The sequence below is a fragment of the Grampus griseus genome, assembly GCF_964374135.1.
Source record: "Grampus griseus genome assembly, chromosome: 12".
In the NCBI taxonomy this organism is placed as follows: domain Eukaryota; kingdom Metazoa; phylum Chordata; class Mammalia; order Artiodactyla; family Delphinidae; genus Grampus; species Grampus griseus.
This window is the reverse complement of record NC_139006.1, coordinates 21,950,782-21,968,857: the sequence shown is the minus strand read 5'-3', so window position 1 is coordinate 21,968,857 and position 18,076 is coordinate 21,950,782. Positions and strand designations below refer to the sequence as shown.

General features: G+C 43.3%; 1 protein-coding gene across 2 annotated transcripts in view; it reads right to left on the bottom strand.

Annotated features, from left to right (window-relative positions):
* The window catches only part of KREMEN1 (kringle containing transmembrane protein 1), a gene marked incomplete at its 5' end in the record, with an annotated part of 64,415 nt that overhangs the window by 36,186 nt on the left and 10,153 nt on the right, over positions 1-18,076 (bottom strand). For both annotated transcript variants that reach the window (XM_082667488.1, XM_082667489.1), the window contains 2 exons: positions 4,938-5,029; positions 9,892-10,054. In XM_082667488.1, the coding sequence (XP_082523614.1) occupies positions 4,938-5,029; positions 9,892-10,054 (255 nt within the window). The remainder of the gene's footprint in view (positions 1-4,937; positions 5,030-9,891; positions 10,055-18,076) is intronic.

Genomic DNA, 18,076 nt, shown 5'->3' with positions numbered 1-18,076 from the left:
GAATTGTTGAAAAGGTTAATAAGATAATGTGAATATAAGTGCTGTACACATACTAGGTACTCAATAATAACTGAAATAAAAGCTAAAATGTTTAAAAATCAGTGCTGACATTAAAATGCAGAAAGTGCTGACAAAAACGAAACATTTTCTATAATTGAGAGACTGCTTTGACCACTACTACCAAAGTGCCCTTGGCTTTTTACTCAAAGTCTGAACTTTAAAAACTCAGTCTGAACTTTAAAACTTGAAGTCTGAACTTGAAAAACTCTTATTAGGGATCACAATCGGAAGGTTTCAAATCCTGTTTTGGGGGTTGCACTTTTGTAAGGAACAACAAATCTGTTTTAACAAAGTCAGGGTATCATTTAAATAAAAGGAAATTGAGTCAGTGAGACTGACCGAAGTTCCCATATGGCAGAGGTGCCATTGCTGGCATCCTCTTAGGCTGGTCTGGGAGAATATGATACAATCGCTACAGAACTTCTCACGGATTAGGAGGGAGAAACCTCACCCCATATCCCTAATACAGAGGCTTAAGAAGTTATGGAGAAATGTTTCCTTCTGACCCTCCACACTCCCCTCAGCCTCATCACTATCTTCTTGGGTCAAGTCTGTACCCAGAACATTATCTGGCCCCATCTAATTCTTCTCGGACCTCATCTCCTGTCCTTCCTTCTTAAAACTGATATCTCAGCAACACTGATTTTGCTTGGGAATTCACGTGTGCGTGTGTGTGTATACGCATGTAAACTGTTTCCTTTGCCCAACCCTAACACCTAGAACCTGGCTGCTTGAAGTGTGGTCCTGCAGTGCCAGCATCCCAGGGGTGTGTTAGAAATGCAGAGTCCCAGATCTGTCCCAGAACTACTGAATCAGAATCTGCACTTTAATAAGATCCTTGGTGATGGTATGTACCTTACAGTGGGAGAAGCCCTGAACTAAGACCCCACTCCTTCCAGAAGCCCTCTGACAAAGAGCAGGCCTGCCACCCACCGTGCCAGGGCAGATGCCCCCCTTTAGTGCTCCCATCCTTTTGCTCATCTCACTTATTACAGAGTATCTCACATTTGCTGATCTGTTTATATGTCGGCCTTCAGTCCTAAACTAGGGGCTCCCCACAGGCTGCAGATCATGCCACCCTGTGTCCTCTACTTTGTACAAGGTCTGGTATATGGTTAGAGCTTAAATAATGTCATTTGTCACAGCTAATGACTTCTAAAGTCCTTGTGATTTTAAACTCTAATAACTAATTTTAAATAACTAACTCTAATAACTAATAGTTTTAATAACTTTAAATAACTAATAGTTTTAATAAGTTTAATAACTAAAACTTTAATAACTAACCTTAATAAATAACTCAAATACCTGTGAGTTATATTTAAAAAGTACTACAATTTAGCTTAGTCATGTTACACATTTGAATCCAGATACTTTGAATGTATTTACACATTCACTTTTAAATTTTTTAAACGTTATAAAATTTTTTAATATTACAAAAATTATTTTTATAATTGAAACTTTCAAGTATACACAAAAGTAGGAAAGAATATGAGGCCCTTACCCAGCATCAACAAATAGCCACTTTTAAAAAACCATTCTTGGGCTTCCCTAGTGGCACAATGGTTGAGAGTCCACCTGCCGATGCAGGGGACATGGGTTCGTGCCCCGGTCCGGGAAGATCCCACATGCTGCGGAGCGGCTGGGCCCGTGAGCCATGGCCGCTGAGCCTGTGTGTCCGGAGCCTGTGCTCCGCAACGGGAGAGGCCACAACAGTGAGAGGCCCGCATACCGCAAAATAAAAAAAAAAAAAGGACTCTCTGTATATGTAAACGACCATGCCATTATTGTACCTAATAAAATTAAGAGTGATTTCTTAATATAATCTAATACTCAGCCTGTATTCAAATTTCCCTATTTCAAAGATGAATTTTTATAGTTGAGTTTGTAGAAATCAGGTGAATATTTAACAGCAAACCAAAAATAGCTCTCGGAGCCAACATGATAAATATCTCATGCCTGTGGCCTCAGGCCCTAATCAGGTATGTGAAAAAAATTATATCTGCCTTTAAGTGCCATTTGCAGGTTCTGCTCCCCCTCAACTAGATTACTTACTTTAAAAAACTGTACAAAACTTTTATAAGAATCTATAGGTAAAAGAACAAAACAAAAGCCATGCTAAGCATTACACAGCATGTCCCTCAAAAGCAATAAAATAAAGAGGAATTGGACTGGTGAGGATGATTATTTAACAACAGACAGATGCGCAAGGGGTGGACATTAAGCCAAATGATTTCTCCCTCAGTAGCCAAACCAATAGGACTTAGAGATTTAGAAGGCGGGACACAGAGGAGTGGTAAACTTGATGCTGTTGGAATTTCCTTTTAAAAATCTGTATTTCTTCTCTCTGCAATAAGAACGAGGTTTCTGAGAAACATACTGGCAGAAGCAGTTTAAACAGCAAATCCAATTACCTCAGAGTTGTTCTCCTTTTAACAGTAAGTTCTGATCCATGTTCCGTAGGTCAAGAGCACAGTTCAAATCTCTCTTTGCCCCCTTCTGAATCAGGCTTGTCTTTGCCTCCCTGCTCCTTTTAGCTCTCTACGTAACAGAAATTCCGGTCTCCACACAATGGCCCACCATTCAACCACACTCAGCTTTGTCCCTAAACATTCACTCCCCCTGGCTCCTGCTGGGTCTGTTATATTCAGATATGAACTTTCCAGGAATCTGATCATGTCACAGGCCTTTTCCTGTATGACAAGTTCAATGCTAATCATGAATAGCAGGCTTCACACAGAGGGTTAGCATTATTCATGATGACTCCACATCCAGAAATAGGGCAAAACTGACCTAAAATAGGCAGGCTGGATCTCAGTTGAGTCCACCAGGCAATTACCAAGGTCTCTTGCTGCAAACAGCACAGAAGTTTTTCTCAACTTTGTTAATCTGACACATTAGAAGCACAATGTCCTTCCAGACTCAAGGTCTGAGGCTCAGCTTCATGGGAAGCACTGGTGCCCACAGGGTGAACAGAAGGGTTTTCCGAAGAACCAAAGCCAGACACTGCTCATTCCTCCCACACCCCCAAACCAGGGGCTCCCCAGTTCTCATTCCCAACTTCTGTATGTCTCCCTACCCTGATCATTTCAAGACTGGCTTTAGAAGCTTTGGGAGAGTTACCAAAGGGCCTTAAGAAAAATAATATTTAATTTTTCTCTTTGGGGACAGTGAGGCACATCTGACAAATATTACAGATTAGAGGGAAATTTAGGTGGTTCATACTGTTTTGCTATAATTCTCTCCTCTGGAACTTAGTCTCAGTGACCACATGAGTCCACTCCCATTGGCCCAAATTATATTTTATAAATGCGAGTTGAGGATTATCTTTCCAAATAAAAGCGACCGGATTGAAATCCCCTCTTCGCCATTCCTGAGAGAATGACATAGGCTGGTACTAAAAGACTATCTTTGTGTAGAACAAATGGACCAAGGAAAATCTGCTTTCCTCTCCCCCTGCCCCTTCCTTTTTTACATAACTAGAGCCAAATGAGATGTTTTTCACTTTAAAAATTTGATTAAGCAGCCTGGGCAAAAGCCTAGTCTTCTGGTCTTTACTGTTTTCTCAATTTGGGGGACTGAATCAAGGTATATCAGGTTGGAAGGATAGCAAAGTGAGGGTCTGACTGCCAGACAGTCGTGACATGTGGAAGTTTAGTTCATGAAAGGTGAGCACTGGTCCCCTTGAGGCAGAATTCAGACCGCTGTGGTCGGCAGGAGGGAGAGGGTCGCGGGGCCCCACATGGACCTCCATACCCTCTCCACACACACCCTCCTGCCCTGAGGACTGGGAGAGGAGGCAGGGCAAGGGGTAGGTTTAAATCATAAGGAAAAAGAAAAAAAAACAGGTAGAATTATTATGAATGAGCTGTCCTTTTCTTCAGCTCTAGGAACTGAAAAACCTTGTTCCTTTGGCCTATTTAAGAAGATATTATAAACACTGCCTTAGTAAACGCCTTACAGTACCATGTTTGATTTTGGTTCCTGTACTCTAAATCTTCCCACAACAGTTTCCACCTTGTTTTAAAGTATCCTTCTAAGATCCCCTGCCACATCACATATTCCCTGAGGGTCAGGGTATCTTTCTGCCTTTGTACCTTACAGATAATAAACACTGAATACGGGAATGAATGAATGAACCAGTTAGAAAACAGGTCTTGTGCTAAAGAAAGAAGAAAGTGGGTTTTCCAGTAGTAGAGAGTGACAAGTTGTGAGTTATCATAAAATAACAATAGAACATATTTATGCTAATGTGAGGAAAGGGACTATCACATTGGCTTTGGAGGGTATCTAATTAGATATTTACTGAACACCATTTTTCAGGAGACATATCACATCAAATCTAAATAGTAAGCAGTATCATAACTTAGTTTTACTGTCTATAAAGGGCTATTCATTCATTGTAAAAAAAAAATTTTTTTTTGGCAGCACCATGTGGCCTGAGAGATCTTAGTTCCCCAACTAGGGACTGAACCTGGGCCCCAGCAGTGAGAGTGCTGAGCCCTAACCACTGGACCGCCAGGGAATTCCCTCATTCTAAAAAATTAATTCCCCAAAGTGCAAGGTACTTTTTTTTTTCTGGACTGCTACTGAGCTGGTGCCATCTCTATTCAAGAAAGAATCAGCATGAGGAAATCAAGCAGAAGCAGAAATTGTGGTTGGGCTTATCCATCAAGGGAATGGGTCCTGAGAGAACCTGAGAGTCCCGTTTCTGAAAAGCCTCCATAAGAGAAGTGAAAATCCTCAGCCCAGGTGGCTCCTCCTTTCACCTGCTTCAGGAAATCCACCTGCCTGCACTACCTGCCCCCGGCAGTGGCCTCCACTCTGCACGCCTAGTGCTCAGCGTCCCGAAACCTGCCATGGGTGCATTAGAGCCTTACTCTGGCAGGCGGGAATCTCACAGTACTTCCAGTAGACACCATCCTCGTGCTCCGCCACGTAGCACCAGGGGCTCACATCACCGTCTGGGTTTCTGTGGAGGGAAAAGGACACACCTGGTAACACTCCCATTGTTTTAAGTCAACTGGCTCATTGCTTTTCAGTTTTACCAAATGCCCCTCACCAAAAACAAACAAACAAAAAACAAAAAAACACTTCAGCTTCTGTGTTGTTTCTAATAATTCGTATAGATTTTAATGCCACCTCTTATGAAGAAGAAAAAAGTGGTAATACTACAAGAACAAAGCTATCCACTCCAACAGAAACTTCAGAGTTTGAGGGTGGGGGTAGGGAGTGAGTAAAGGTGAAATATGTTTACACAAATTCACTGCAGTGTAACTGGGACAATTAACCACTGAACAGATGATGCCAAACAGCACTGGCACCTTAACCATGAACACGGTGGTCCCATGGCTGGGAGAACACAGGTGCTCGCAAAACTACAGATAAGAATACGAATGGAGCAGGGACTACCCTGGTGGCACAGTGGTTAAGAATCCACCTGCCGTGGAGAAAAGGGAACCCTCCTGCACTGTTGGTGGGAATGTAAATTGATACAACCACTATGGAGAACAGTATGGAGGTTCCTTAAAAAACTAAAAATAGAATTACCATATGACCCAGCAATCCCACTACTGGGCATATACCCAGAGAAAACCATAATTCAGAAAGACACATGCACCCCAAGGTTCACTGCAGCACTATTTACAATAGCCAGGTCATGGAAACAACCTAAATGCCCATCGACAGACGAACAGATAAAGAAGATGTAGTAAATATATACAATGGAATATTACTCAGCCATTAAAAGGAACGAAACTAGGTCATTTGTAGAGACGTGGATGGACCTAGAGACTGTCATACAGAGTGAAGTTAATTCAGAAAGAGAAAAACAAATATCGTATATTAATGCATATATATGGAATCTAGAAAAATGGTACAGATGAACTGGTTTGCAAGGCAGAAATTGAGACACAGGTGTAGAGAACAAACGTATGGACACCAAGGGGGGAAAGTGGGGGGGGGCATGGTGGTGGTGGGATGAATTGGGAGATTGGGGTTGATATATATACACTAATATGTATAAAATAGCTAACTAATAAGAACCTGCTGTATAAAAATTAAAAAATTAAATTAAATTAAAAAAGAATCCACCTGCCAATGCAGGGGACACAGGTTTGAGCCCTGGTCTGGGAAGATCCCACGTGCCATGCAGCAACTAAGCCCTGCACCACAACTACTGAGCTTGTGCTCTAGACCCCGTGAGCCACAACTACTGAGTCACATGCCACAACTACTGAAGCCCGCGCACCTAGAACCCGTGCTCTGCAACAAGAGAAGCCACTGCAATGAGAAGCCCATTCACCGCAATGAAGAGCAGCCCCTGCTCGCCGCAACTAGAGAAAGCCCACACGCAGCAATGAAGGCCCAATGCAGCCAAAATAAATAAATAAATTTTTAAAAATATAATAATAATGTGAATGGAGTGAACGGTCAGGATGGAAACTTGGTGATTAGAGTCAAAGGCCCTGAAGATACGCAAACCCCCTTTACTTGGCAATTTCTCCTTTAGTGCTATATTCTAAGGAAATCTTTACTTACAAAGATGTTCACCACAGCATTTTCATAATGCAAAAAAGATAGAAACAACAATTAAGGATTGGTTAAACAAATATGTCCATATAAGGGAATGCTAGGCAGCTGGTAAAAATGTGGTGTAGAGACACATTTATTAATATGGAAAGATATTCACAATGTCTTGTTAGGTTTTTTTAAAAAGGCAGCTCTAAAACATGATGGATGACAACAATCCCATTTTTGAAAAGATATATTTAAGGAAGGATATGCACCAGACTTTGAAAGTATTTATCACTGGATGATGGGACTCCTGGTAATTTTAATTTTTTTCTTTTCCAATTCTCTTTATTTTCTCATTTCTTCTACAATGAACACTGTGTAATTTTTAAGCAATAAAGTAAAATTCACATCATGTAGTCTGCACTGACAAGCTTTCACCAGGATCAGGCCAGTCAACTCATGTTTGATAGAAATGGGTCCTATTTCCACGTCAAAACACTAACTTCTCAGGGAATTCTGAAAAAAACGATGCCAAAGAGTTTCACTCAGAACATACAGTCCTATAATCCTGGTACCAACTTCTGATATGGCAATAATAATTGCAAAAGACTTATTCCACATTTCTAAATGAGTGGCTTGGAATAAATGCCTTTAAGGTCTTTTCAACTCAGAGATGCCACGACAATAATGGGCAGCACTGCTGAAACAGAGCAAAAGATGGCAGGGGTTACTGGACACACAGAAAAGCCTCACCTCTCCTCGCTGCTTTTCAAGCTCCTTTTATTTGGACTCAGAACACTGGAAACCTGACACTCCGGTTAGGCCGGAAATGGGCATAAAGACCCTGCAGCCGGAGCTCTGGAGCAGCCCCTATCAGGCCTGGGAGGGATCAGCCTATTGTGTGGCCCAGAAGATAAGCTGCCCTGAAGCACAAAGGGTCCTTTTATTTTTTTTGTGCCCAAAGGCAGGTACCAGTGCCAACCCTGCTGTCCTGGCCTCTCTGCCTCCCCCCAGTCCAGATACGTGGAGCCAGAGAAGTGCGTCCCCATCACTGGCCATCTCGCAGACATCTCAACTGGGATGGGTCTGGAAACATCGCATAAGACAAACATGGTGTCGGATGTCAGCTGAGAAATCAAAGTCGGAGAATTTGTACAAAGCCCTTCTTTAAACAGTTTCACTGTCATTTTCCTCCCTCTATTCAGTGTTCAGCTTTGATGTAGTATTTGGTAAAGGCTTTCGAAAACAACTGTTTGTCATCAATGTCAAAACCATTCTGAAAAGCATCGGAATAGGTTAAAAAAAAAAAGAACAAGCAAATTCATCTTTGACTCTGCTGCAGTGCTAAAACGAAAGGCCCCAGCTCTCTGATGTGATAATAATCGACAATTTCAGTATCCCTTTTTCTGAAGGATAAACTGTTAGTTCAGGTCTGGTACATTCCATCAAATCAAAGGAGAGGACCGCAGCCAGCCAAGGCTCAGGAGGAAGGTGGTCCCCTGGCTCTCAGTGTTTTCTTAATGGATATTTACTGGTGCATTTCTGAGAGCCTAGTGGTAAACTGGGTACTAATCTATAAGAAAAGATTTTCTTGTCAGATAAATAAACTTCATTGGAAATTTAAAATTTACCTTAAAATCAGGAGCACGTCTGAGAAGGCTTGCTTGATAGAAGGCAACAGAATAACAGAATAATATAATAGAATAAACCAACAGCCTAATACCAAGGGACACTTTAGAACAATAAGATAAGTAACTATGTAAAAATAAAAAACAAACACTGGTTTCTCTTCCTAAATACTCTTCCCAACCCAAGCCAACTATTCCCATGAATAGGAAAACTAGGGGAAGAAAATAAGCCAGAAGTGGAGTGGGGTTAATTTTTTTAATTATGCAAGAAAAAAATGAATGAACATGTATAACTTTGAAAATAAAACATCAAAGAATTCTTTAATGAGTATGTGTAATGTTAACAATAAAATACAAATGATAGCGAAATGTGAAATAGCATATATACAAATTGTTACCTCTGGGAAGTAGGCCTTGTTGGAGAGGATTTGGGAGGAAAGAGGTACAATGGGGACTTTTATTTAAACAATATATATATCTGTTGTGTTGGAGAATTTTTTTTTGGAAAAACTTTTAATACTTTTATAACAAACAAATAATACAGTGTAACATATAAAATATAGCAATCAAATAACAAACTAAAAAATAGTGCAATAGCAACAATGGGGGAATGACCAGTTGGTACACATCAGAACCAAGGTGAAGCAAAGAGCTGAAGGCACAGGGATAAAGATAACATGGACTACAGGCCTTGAGACTTCAAGAAAAGCACAAGGGTCCTAGGGTGTTAGCAAAGGTACCTGGAGAGGGCAGTAGGTAAACACTGTGGCCCATGCAATGCAGGTATAAATATGTTGTCTCAGCTGGGTCAACAGTGCCATGGTTGAGATTCCAACATTCTGGTAGCACTGGGGGCACAGTGTGTAGCTCAAAGAGTAGCTTGGTGATCATTTTTCCCTGTCCCAATGGCTCAAGAGGCTGCCTTTGCACCTGTCCTATTAATAATTAAATTCAACACATGGCTGACCCATGAGTCATGTTACCAGGATCCTGGGTATAAATAGCTAAAACGTAGCTATAACCAAGGGTGCTCTGGTCCCTACTGACCAGTGATTCTCAACTTGTTTTGGATCACAGAAAACTTTGAGAATCTGATCAAAGCCATGGATCATCTCTCCAATCACAAGTACATGCTTGAAGCACCATGGGTCTCAGCCCCTGCGAGGGTCAGACAGGAGGTGAAAGAGCAAAGGAACACCTTAGTCTGTTGAAAAGAAGGAAACAGCACAAATCTGATGGCTACAGCTGCTCCCAGAGCAAGGTGGTACTGGGCTGGCAGGAGGTGGTACAACGCAGGGAGGGCAGCTTCCTTTGCTCAGAAGCAGAGGGAGGTTTGGGTCACAGATGGTGCTCTGCTTGCCCATGACATTCACAGCAGCTTAAGAAGCTGCGCTGTTTGTGCACTGTCTTCTGGGACAACTAAGAAAACCCTCTCAGAGAGACATGAAGCTATCAGACAGGAAAGCAGAGCTCTGAAAACCAGTATCAAAGCACCCCAAGTTGAAAAGAGTGGGTAGATTGTGTGTGTGCGTGCGCAGTTTTGGGAGAAAGATTTTTAAAACAGTAACAAGAAAGGCCTTGTGAGTTGGGCAAAAGAAGACAAAGAAGCCCTCCCTGTTGTGAGTAAGGCCAGAAGAAATGGGAAGAGGAGACCAGAGATTTTTTTAAGTACTGTGAAACCCCATCTTACCTGCAGTAGTTATGCTCGCCCAGGCCCCCCTCCCCATTGGGGTATTTCAGAGTGTTGTATGGATGCTGGAAAGTCTCGTTCCAGAACAGACATGGCTTCCCGCCTTGCAGTGCTGTCCAGTTCTGTGTTCCCCTATAATCTGCACCGTTGGCTGTGAAACATTCTAGGAGAAAGAAAAGACAGAGCAAACTAATTTTCTGGCAACATCTATAGCTTCCTCCCTCTCTGCTTGATGTTTTATTTGTTTTGTTTGGACCAAGCTAGAAATGGATAGTGTCTTGCTGATCCTGGACACAGTGGATTTAACATTGGTAGGGCTGAGGAAATCTGAAACGAGGTACCCTCCAAATGCTAGGCTCATCTTGGCACTCGCTTGTCTACAGACACTAGGACATTTTCCCCTGAAGTATACAGATCCCAACTAGGATATAAACAGGGAGCTGAACGGTAATGAAGCCTATGGAGTGAACCGGGAAACCCCCAAATCTGGGAAGAGTTGGTAACAGCCATCCGTGAGGAACTCTGGGTGCTCGGAGGGGGTCACTGCTCTCGCCAGCATCTCTGTGTGGTAACTAGAACCAGGTCACCAGCTGTAACTGAGCTCTCCCCTACAGTCTGAAAGGCTGCACTGACACTTGGATTTAATAAGACCATCAGATACAGCAACGTTTTGGAATCCCAATCACACGAGTCTGGGAATGACTCACATTCCCCGGTAATGAAGAACAGTCCTCCCCACGCTGTTTGAGATAGAGGTGCCACAAAACAGACAGTCAACAGGAGGGAACAGGGGCTGAGTTGGCATTTTCTCTCACCTCTTTCTGAAATTCGTTCCTACAGGACACATTCAACATGGTCTGAGGTCCGTTTAATAAAATGACAAAATCCTTGCAGGTGCAGCAATGTGCTTCTAAAATCTGCCTCTCAGGGACATCCCTGGTGGTGCAGTGGTTAAGAATCCGCCTGCCAATGCAGGGGACACGGGTTCGAGCCCTGGTCTGGGAAGATCCCACATGCCGCGGAGCAACTAAGTCCGTGCGCCACAACTACTGAGCCTGCGCTCTAGAGCCCGCGCGCTGCAACTACTGAGTCCACATGCTGCAACTACTGAAGCCCGCATGCCTAAAGCCCATGCTCCACAACAAGAGAAGCCACCGCAGTGAGAAGCCCACGCACTGCAACGAAGAGCAGCCTCTGCTCGCCACAACTAGAGAAAGCCCGCGCATAGCAACGAAGACCCAATGCAGCCAAATCAAATCAAATCAGATCAAATCAAATTAAATCTGCCTCTCAGACTTTGGGGGGGATGGGAACTTTAGCTGAGAGGATTTCCCCCCACATGTTGCATGCATTAAATTCACAGAGGTTCATGAGAAAGGCACAGTACAAAGAGCAATTTTTAAAAATTAGCTTAGTTGAAACTGACAGATAGAAGCACTTCAAACACTTTTTAAAGATGTATCACTAGGAACCTGACAATCTGGGGGAGTTACATTAACATTCTTAGCTTTATTTCTTTCCCTCTCCTGGCATGTGCTGACCCACGACTTCCGGTATGAAGGACTCTCACTGCCGGCTCCTGCTGCAGTGCATGTGCCTCCTCTGGCCTAAGCATGTGCACAACACAAGCACATCTATATTCTGAAAGATATTCCTTTTACTATTTGAAATCTACCTGCTAACCATCTCTCTTCCTGTACCCCCTTCCTCTCCCTATCTGGGCCCTGCGTTTCATCTGGAACAGCCCAGTTTTATGGACAGCCAAAATAACCTGGACTCCCAGGCTGCAAAGGACACCCTAGCACTTTATCGTGCCTGGTGTGACATTTACATGTTATGAGAAGTGCAACTCATCATGTTCCAAGACAACCGAACCCTCCACCAAGAGTCTGCATAAATAAAAAAGTTCAAAGGTAATTGAAGGAGGCAGCTCGGTACAGCAGAAAATACACTGAACCAAGAGCCTAAGCCCTGGCTTCTTGTCCTGGACCTGCTGCTGACCAGTTGTGCAACCTTGGACGAATCACCACAGTCTGCATCACCGCTGATGTTTACAGAGTGTTCTACCGTGTGCCAAGCTCTGTGCTAAGTGCTTTACAACAACTCACCACCAACCCAGTGGGGAGGTCCCTTAATACTCCCATTTCACAGATGAGGCACCTGGGGCACTCGATCACACTCTATACTGCCTCCGACAGAACACTTCGGCATCATCCTTGCTTTCCCCATGCTCTTCCTCACCCCCATTTCTGCTCATCAGCAAGTCCTGTTGACTTTCTTCGAATATGTTCCCTGAAACCCCCCTCTCCTCTCCATCTTGGGTGCTGCCACCTTCTTCCTGTTCACCATCGGAGGACAATACGGTCCTGTTCAGGTCTCACAGCTTCGACTTTCGTGCTCCCGCAATGCATTCTCTGCACAGGGCTCAAAGTGCCCAGGAAAACGTGAGCACTGGGAACAAAACCCAAAGCCGTCATCCTTGTCTGTGAAGCCCCCTCGATGTGGCCCCAGGCCCTCCCTCCACCGGGCCCGAGCTCTTCCCCTCATCACGTGCTGTGCTCCAGCCACACTCGTCTGCTTTTAATTCTGTAAACACACCACGCTATTTCCTGCCCGAAACGTTCTTTCCCTAATACTTCCCATCACAGACTAAATATTACCTCCTCAGAAAACCCTTACCCACCATCTCCACTCCTGTTTTTCTGCCCTTCATTTTCTTGCTTCATAGCATTTATTATCACTAGGAATATATATGATCTGCTAGAGAGAAAGAAAGAGGGAGAGCGAGACTCACGTGTGCCCATGTGTGTGTGTGTGCGTGTGTGTGTGTACCACACCAGAGCCCTACCCAATCCCAAGGTTAGAGTGGGATCTGGGAACCTATATTTCTAGAAAGCTGCTCAGGTGATGATTCTAAGAACATCAAGCCAATCTTTGCTAATTGCTAGAATTTTAATTGCTATGTGTTAATACATCTTTTTCTGCTATCAAAAGTGGTTGAGGGTGGCTTGGGAGCCAGAAATGCTGGCCGACCACTGGAAGGCACTGGAAAGCCTTAGTAATAGACAGCAACCTGCAGGGCAGTGGGGTCGGTGTTCCCGGAGACTCAGATGACTTGATTTGTAACACAAAAGAATGTGGTAGCCATCCACACAAGTGTCAGCCCTCAGGAATGGAGTGAGGTGGCATCTGAGACAGGGAATGGGTAAGAGCAAGCCTGTTTGCTTTAGTCTATTCCTCCTAGACCCAGTCTTATTCTTAGCTATGCTAGGGAAATGGAGGCAGTGTTACCAGATTTGACAATTATTTTTTTAACAGACTTGTCCAGTGCATGTCAATTTTGGGGGGGAAAAAAAAAACAAACTTGAACGTTCTGGATTAAAGTTATGTGTGCATCTTGATTTCATCAGAATACTGGGGTGTGCACTAGGTAATGAGGACCCCGCCTCCCTTGTTTCCTACCACTATGAAACTGGCCTAAGCTCTGGCTAGACAAGCAAGGAGTGGATTAAACCAATAAAAAATAAAATATCACATGGCTGGTTGTAATATTTATGCATTCAGTGAAAGAGAACAAGCAAAGGTGATAAATCTAATGTCTACGATATTATTCATTAATTCAACAAATATTTACTCAACACTATGTGTCTGGCACTGTTCACAGCACTGGGACAGCAGTGGTGAACACTCTGTGTTCCTAGAGCGCACATGCTCACAGGGCTTCACGCTCATAATACACCAATCAAAATTAACACTAGCCAGTGAGAAGTGCTACAAGGGAAAATGGAGTTAGGGGACGGAGATGGAAGGGTGGGGGTTCTCTTTTAGAAGAAGTGGGTCAGGAAAGGCCTGGAAAGGAGACGAGGGGAGGACGAGGGGAGATGTGGACAAGGGGAGGAAGCGAACAACGGAAAGGACACGGGAAGGGCATTCCAGGCAGAGGGCACAGCCAGTGCAAAACCTCCGCAAGCAGCAATGTGCTGGGGAAGGCTTGGGGAACTGTGAGGCAGCTCCTCTGATCCGACCAGGTAGGGTGAGTGCAGGGGAGGGTGGTGGGAAATGAAGAGGAGGAGGAGGCAGGCAAGGCCAGGACATGTAAAGTCTTGAGGGTCGTATAAATTAGATTTTGGCTTTTGTTCTAAGAGTTACAGGACGTCATTGGAGGGCTCTGAGCAGAGAAATGACACGATCTGACTTATCTTTTAGTAGAACTGTAGCTGCTGGGTGGAGGAAGAGCTGTGTAGAGACAGCTAGGCACTCAGCAGGGAAACCAGTTAGGTGCCTACTTGCAGAAGGATGAGCTGGAAAGAAGGATGGCTTGGGCCAGGCTGGTAGCTGAAGGATAGGAAGAAGTGCCCGGATTCCAGATGTATTTTGAAGGTAGAACCAAAAGTATTTGCTGGGGTCCCAGAGAGAGAGGAATTAGGTACAACACCAAGCAGCTGGATAAGCGGTGTTGCCATTTACTACGATGGGGATGACCCAAGAGGCACAGAATATCTTGGGGTGGAATCAAGGCTTTGGTTTTGGATAGGAAAATTGGATGGAGATACAGAGTAAGCAGACGGCTAGATGAGCCTAGAGTTGAGGAAAGAAGCCAAGGCTAGATCCAGAGTGTGGAGGTAACAGCACTTGTGTGGAGAGAGAAGACATCTGGGGCTGAGCCCTGGGGCCCTGCAATGTTTCAGGCCTGGAAAGAGAAGGGCCCAGCAGTGATGTGCAGCCTGGGAGGTGGGAGAAAAGCATGTGGGTCTCAGAAGGTAAGGGAGAAGGTGTTTTGAGAAGAGAGGAATAAGAAGCTGTGAAAGCACTTTTATTTCCTCCCTGTCTTCTCCAGTTGGAACCCATTCCATTCATCTCTGCTGGACCTTCCTCTCCATCAGAAATCTTTTGCTTTGGGGATTGAATGAAAACAGCCATTAAGTTAGATACAAGTCTGACAAAAACTTAGTAAATACAGAAGAAAACTCCTTAATAAAAACTTCCAAGGCTGGCATCAAAGCACTCGGAATTAATTCTACTTTTCTAAGCTGGCGATTCCTTATCTTTTTCTCCAGCACCAAAACCCTCCAAAATATGGCATATGGCATTTATTTTTAAAAACTGGAGATGCGGGCTTCCCTGGTGGTGCAGTGGTTAAGAATCCGCATGCCACAGAGTAAATAAGCCCGTGCGCCACAACTACTGAGTCTGCGCTCTAGAACCCATGAGCCACAACTGCTGAGCCCACAGGTCTAGAGCCCGTGCTCTGCAACAAGAGAAGCCACCGCAATGAGAAGCCCGCGCATGGCAACAAAGAGTAGCCCCCGCTTTCCGCAACTAGAGAAAGCCCGCGCCCAGCAATGAAGACCCAACGCAGCCAAAAATAAATAAATAAATTTATTTTTTAAAAAAAACCTGGAGATGCTACTTTCATTGAAATTCTCTGGAGATATATGGAATCACATTAGGGTATACAAATCTTGGGTGAGAATCTCTGCGCAAATGGTTTTGTGCAGACCAACTGTTTTCTGCAGGACCTGCTGCTGCATGAAGGCCTGGAGGTCATCCCCATGGTAGGAAGATCTGAGGACAAAGACCATGTCTGGGTGAAAGTTCAATACTCCCCATTGCTAATAAAGGCAAGCTTGAGTTTTCTCTCATAAAACTATTATTGTTTATTATGTTTGGAATTCAGAAGGGTCGGTATAAAGACTGATTGACTTGATGGCATATATATTCAAAACTTTGATATTTATCCCTCAAATTCTATAGGCTCTCATACTCGCATGCTGTATGTAACATTATTTGAAGATTTCAGTTGATTTAGAGGCATGACCTGTAGAGGACCTAGAAATATTCCCAGATACATTTTCCACAATACAATTCCCAAAGTCTGTCTACCTAGTGATTTAATGGGCAGTTATCAGGCTACCATCAGGATAGGAAAAATATATATGGTTTGAACCCTATGTTGAATCCCAGCATTCAGTGGATAAAAAGTAAGGAAAAAAAGGTACGTTTTTCTTAATCAACATTTAAACTGTGGGATGAAACACATCTTTGTTTATATATGCTACTGAAGTCACATAATTCAATATCTGTACTTATTATAAGTGAAGAAAATGCCAAGTTAAGAGAACCAGGCAATTTAACTCCTGACAGGTTGCACGTGCACTGCATTTTTTAAAGTTCATATTTAAAACTATAATGATGTGTTTTAAAATAATCAAAACTTGACATATATGAGATGGTGGTAGGAAAGCAAAAGACATTCTATTCCTTGATAACATTTAATAAAGTTGAAGAATAAGTTCTCAATGAAGCTCTATAACTAGGTCATTCCTAACTACACTGTTTGCCTGAAACCACACTATTGAGGTTTTTCTCATATTGAGTCTTGAATTTTCCTGGTTTTCTGGTAGCTAATTACTAGTTAGATCTCTATTATATGATGTTTGTGAGAGTCACTGTTTTTAATCCATCAAAGCTGACTTTCTGTTCCATGTAGGACCACTCAGCATCTCTATTGATCCTATGTTGGAAGAATCTGGCTGGTTTTAGCCCAGTTTGAAATTAACATGAATCAATAAGCATTAAATTGAATTATGGCATCTTAAAATAAGAAGGCAGAAACATTTTCCAGTGGGAACATCTGTTCTTTTAAAGACATCTATAAAATTTGGTAGGTGGGTAGATTATAGAAATACAAGGCTTAGTTGAAAAAGCTCCGTTTAATATACAGAGGGCAACACAAGAGTGTCGTCAGATGTTTGCACAACACACCTGATGCTCTGTTGGGTTTCCAGTACAGACTGGTGTCCAGTGGGAACTCATGGGTAGGTCTTCAAAGCCTATGGTCCCTGGCAAAATCGCCTTTTGCCCTCAGACACTCCAAAGCACTTCAGGAATGCTTATTTCAGTTATGTGGAACCCCACGGTAAAGAGGCACGTGGCCTTGGGAAGGCAGGGGTTCCCAGACTTTCCCATCCTAACACAGCTGAGCCTGTGAGAAGACACTGTGCGTCTTTAACGCCGATGGCTCCCCAAGGGAAGAGATTCCCATGATTACATGGAGGCAGGCGATCAGGTCTAGATCACCTAGATTACTTAGAGAGACGGTAGGAGGGAGGGGCCTTCTAAGCACATGGTACATATTGAGAATCACTGGAAGAAAGGGGAAATGACACCAGACGAGTAGCTGACACTGCGGGGTTTGAAGAAATCACCTGGATTTGGGGCTCCATTTCTTCACTGGTGAAACAAGGGGACTTGAGACAGGTGGTCTCAATATCCCTTCACACTAAACTCTAATTTCAAGATTCTAACAAAATAGAACTGAGGCTCAAAAGTCTGAGGGAGTGTGACAGGAAAGGACTGATGGCTAAAATCTCTCCCAGGCTTAAAATTCTCTAATTCTACCTATTTCTCTAATGGAAGTGAGAATTCTATGGAAAAAAATAACTCACCTTTATGTGGGCCCGCCTTCTGAAGAGGCATTTAAGCACTCTTTTTGTTTAGAAGAAACTACATCTTCAACAAATAAATTTCAAGAAAAAAAAAGAAAAAGAGGAGAAACCTCTAGGTTAATAGAGACTCAAAAGTCACATCACCTAACTGTACCTGGCTTCGGTCCTGGTTTGAACGGTAAAAACATCGATGAGACAACCAGGGATATCTGAAAACTGATTACTGACTGGATATTTGATGATATTAAGAAATTACTGCTAAAATTTTAGTTGTGATAATGGTAGTGGTACTGCTACTATGTTTGTTTTTTTAAAATATTTATTCATTTATTTAAGTTGCGCCAGATCTTAGTTGTGGCACGTGGGATCTTCGTTGCAGCATGTGGGATCTTTTTTTTTTTTAGCTGCGGTGTGTGGACTTCGTAGTTGTGGCACACGGACTCTTACTTGCAGCATGCATGCTGGATCTAGTTCTCCGAGCAGGGATCAAACCCAGCGCCCCACCCCCCGAACCCCCCCCCCCCGCCCCGCCGCCCCGCATTGGGAGCACGGAGTCTTACCCAGTGGACCACCAGGGAAGTCTCTGTTGCTATGTTTTTGAAAAGAGTTCTTATCCTTTAGGGATACATACTGAAATATTTACAGATAAGATGATATGATATCTGAGATTTCTTAAGAAATAATCTAGTTGGGGGGATGAAAGAGGTAGAGATGAAATACTTTGGCCTTGGTTTATG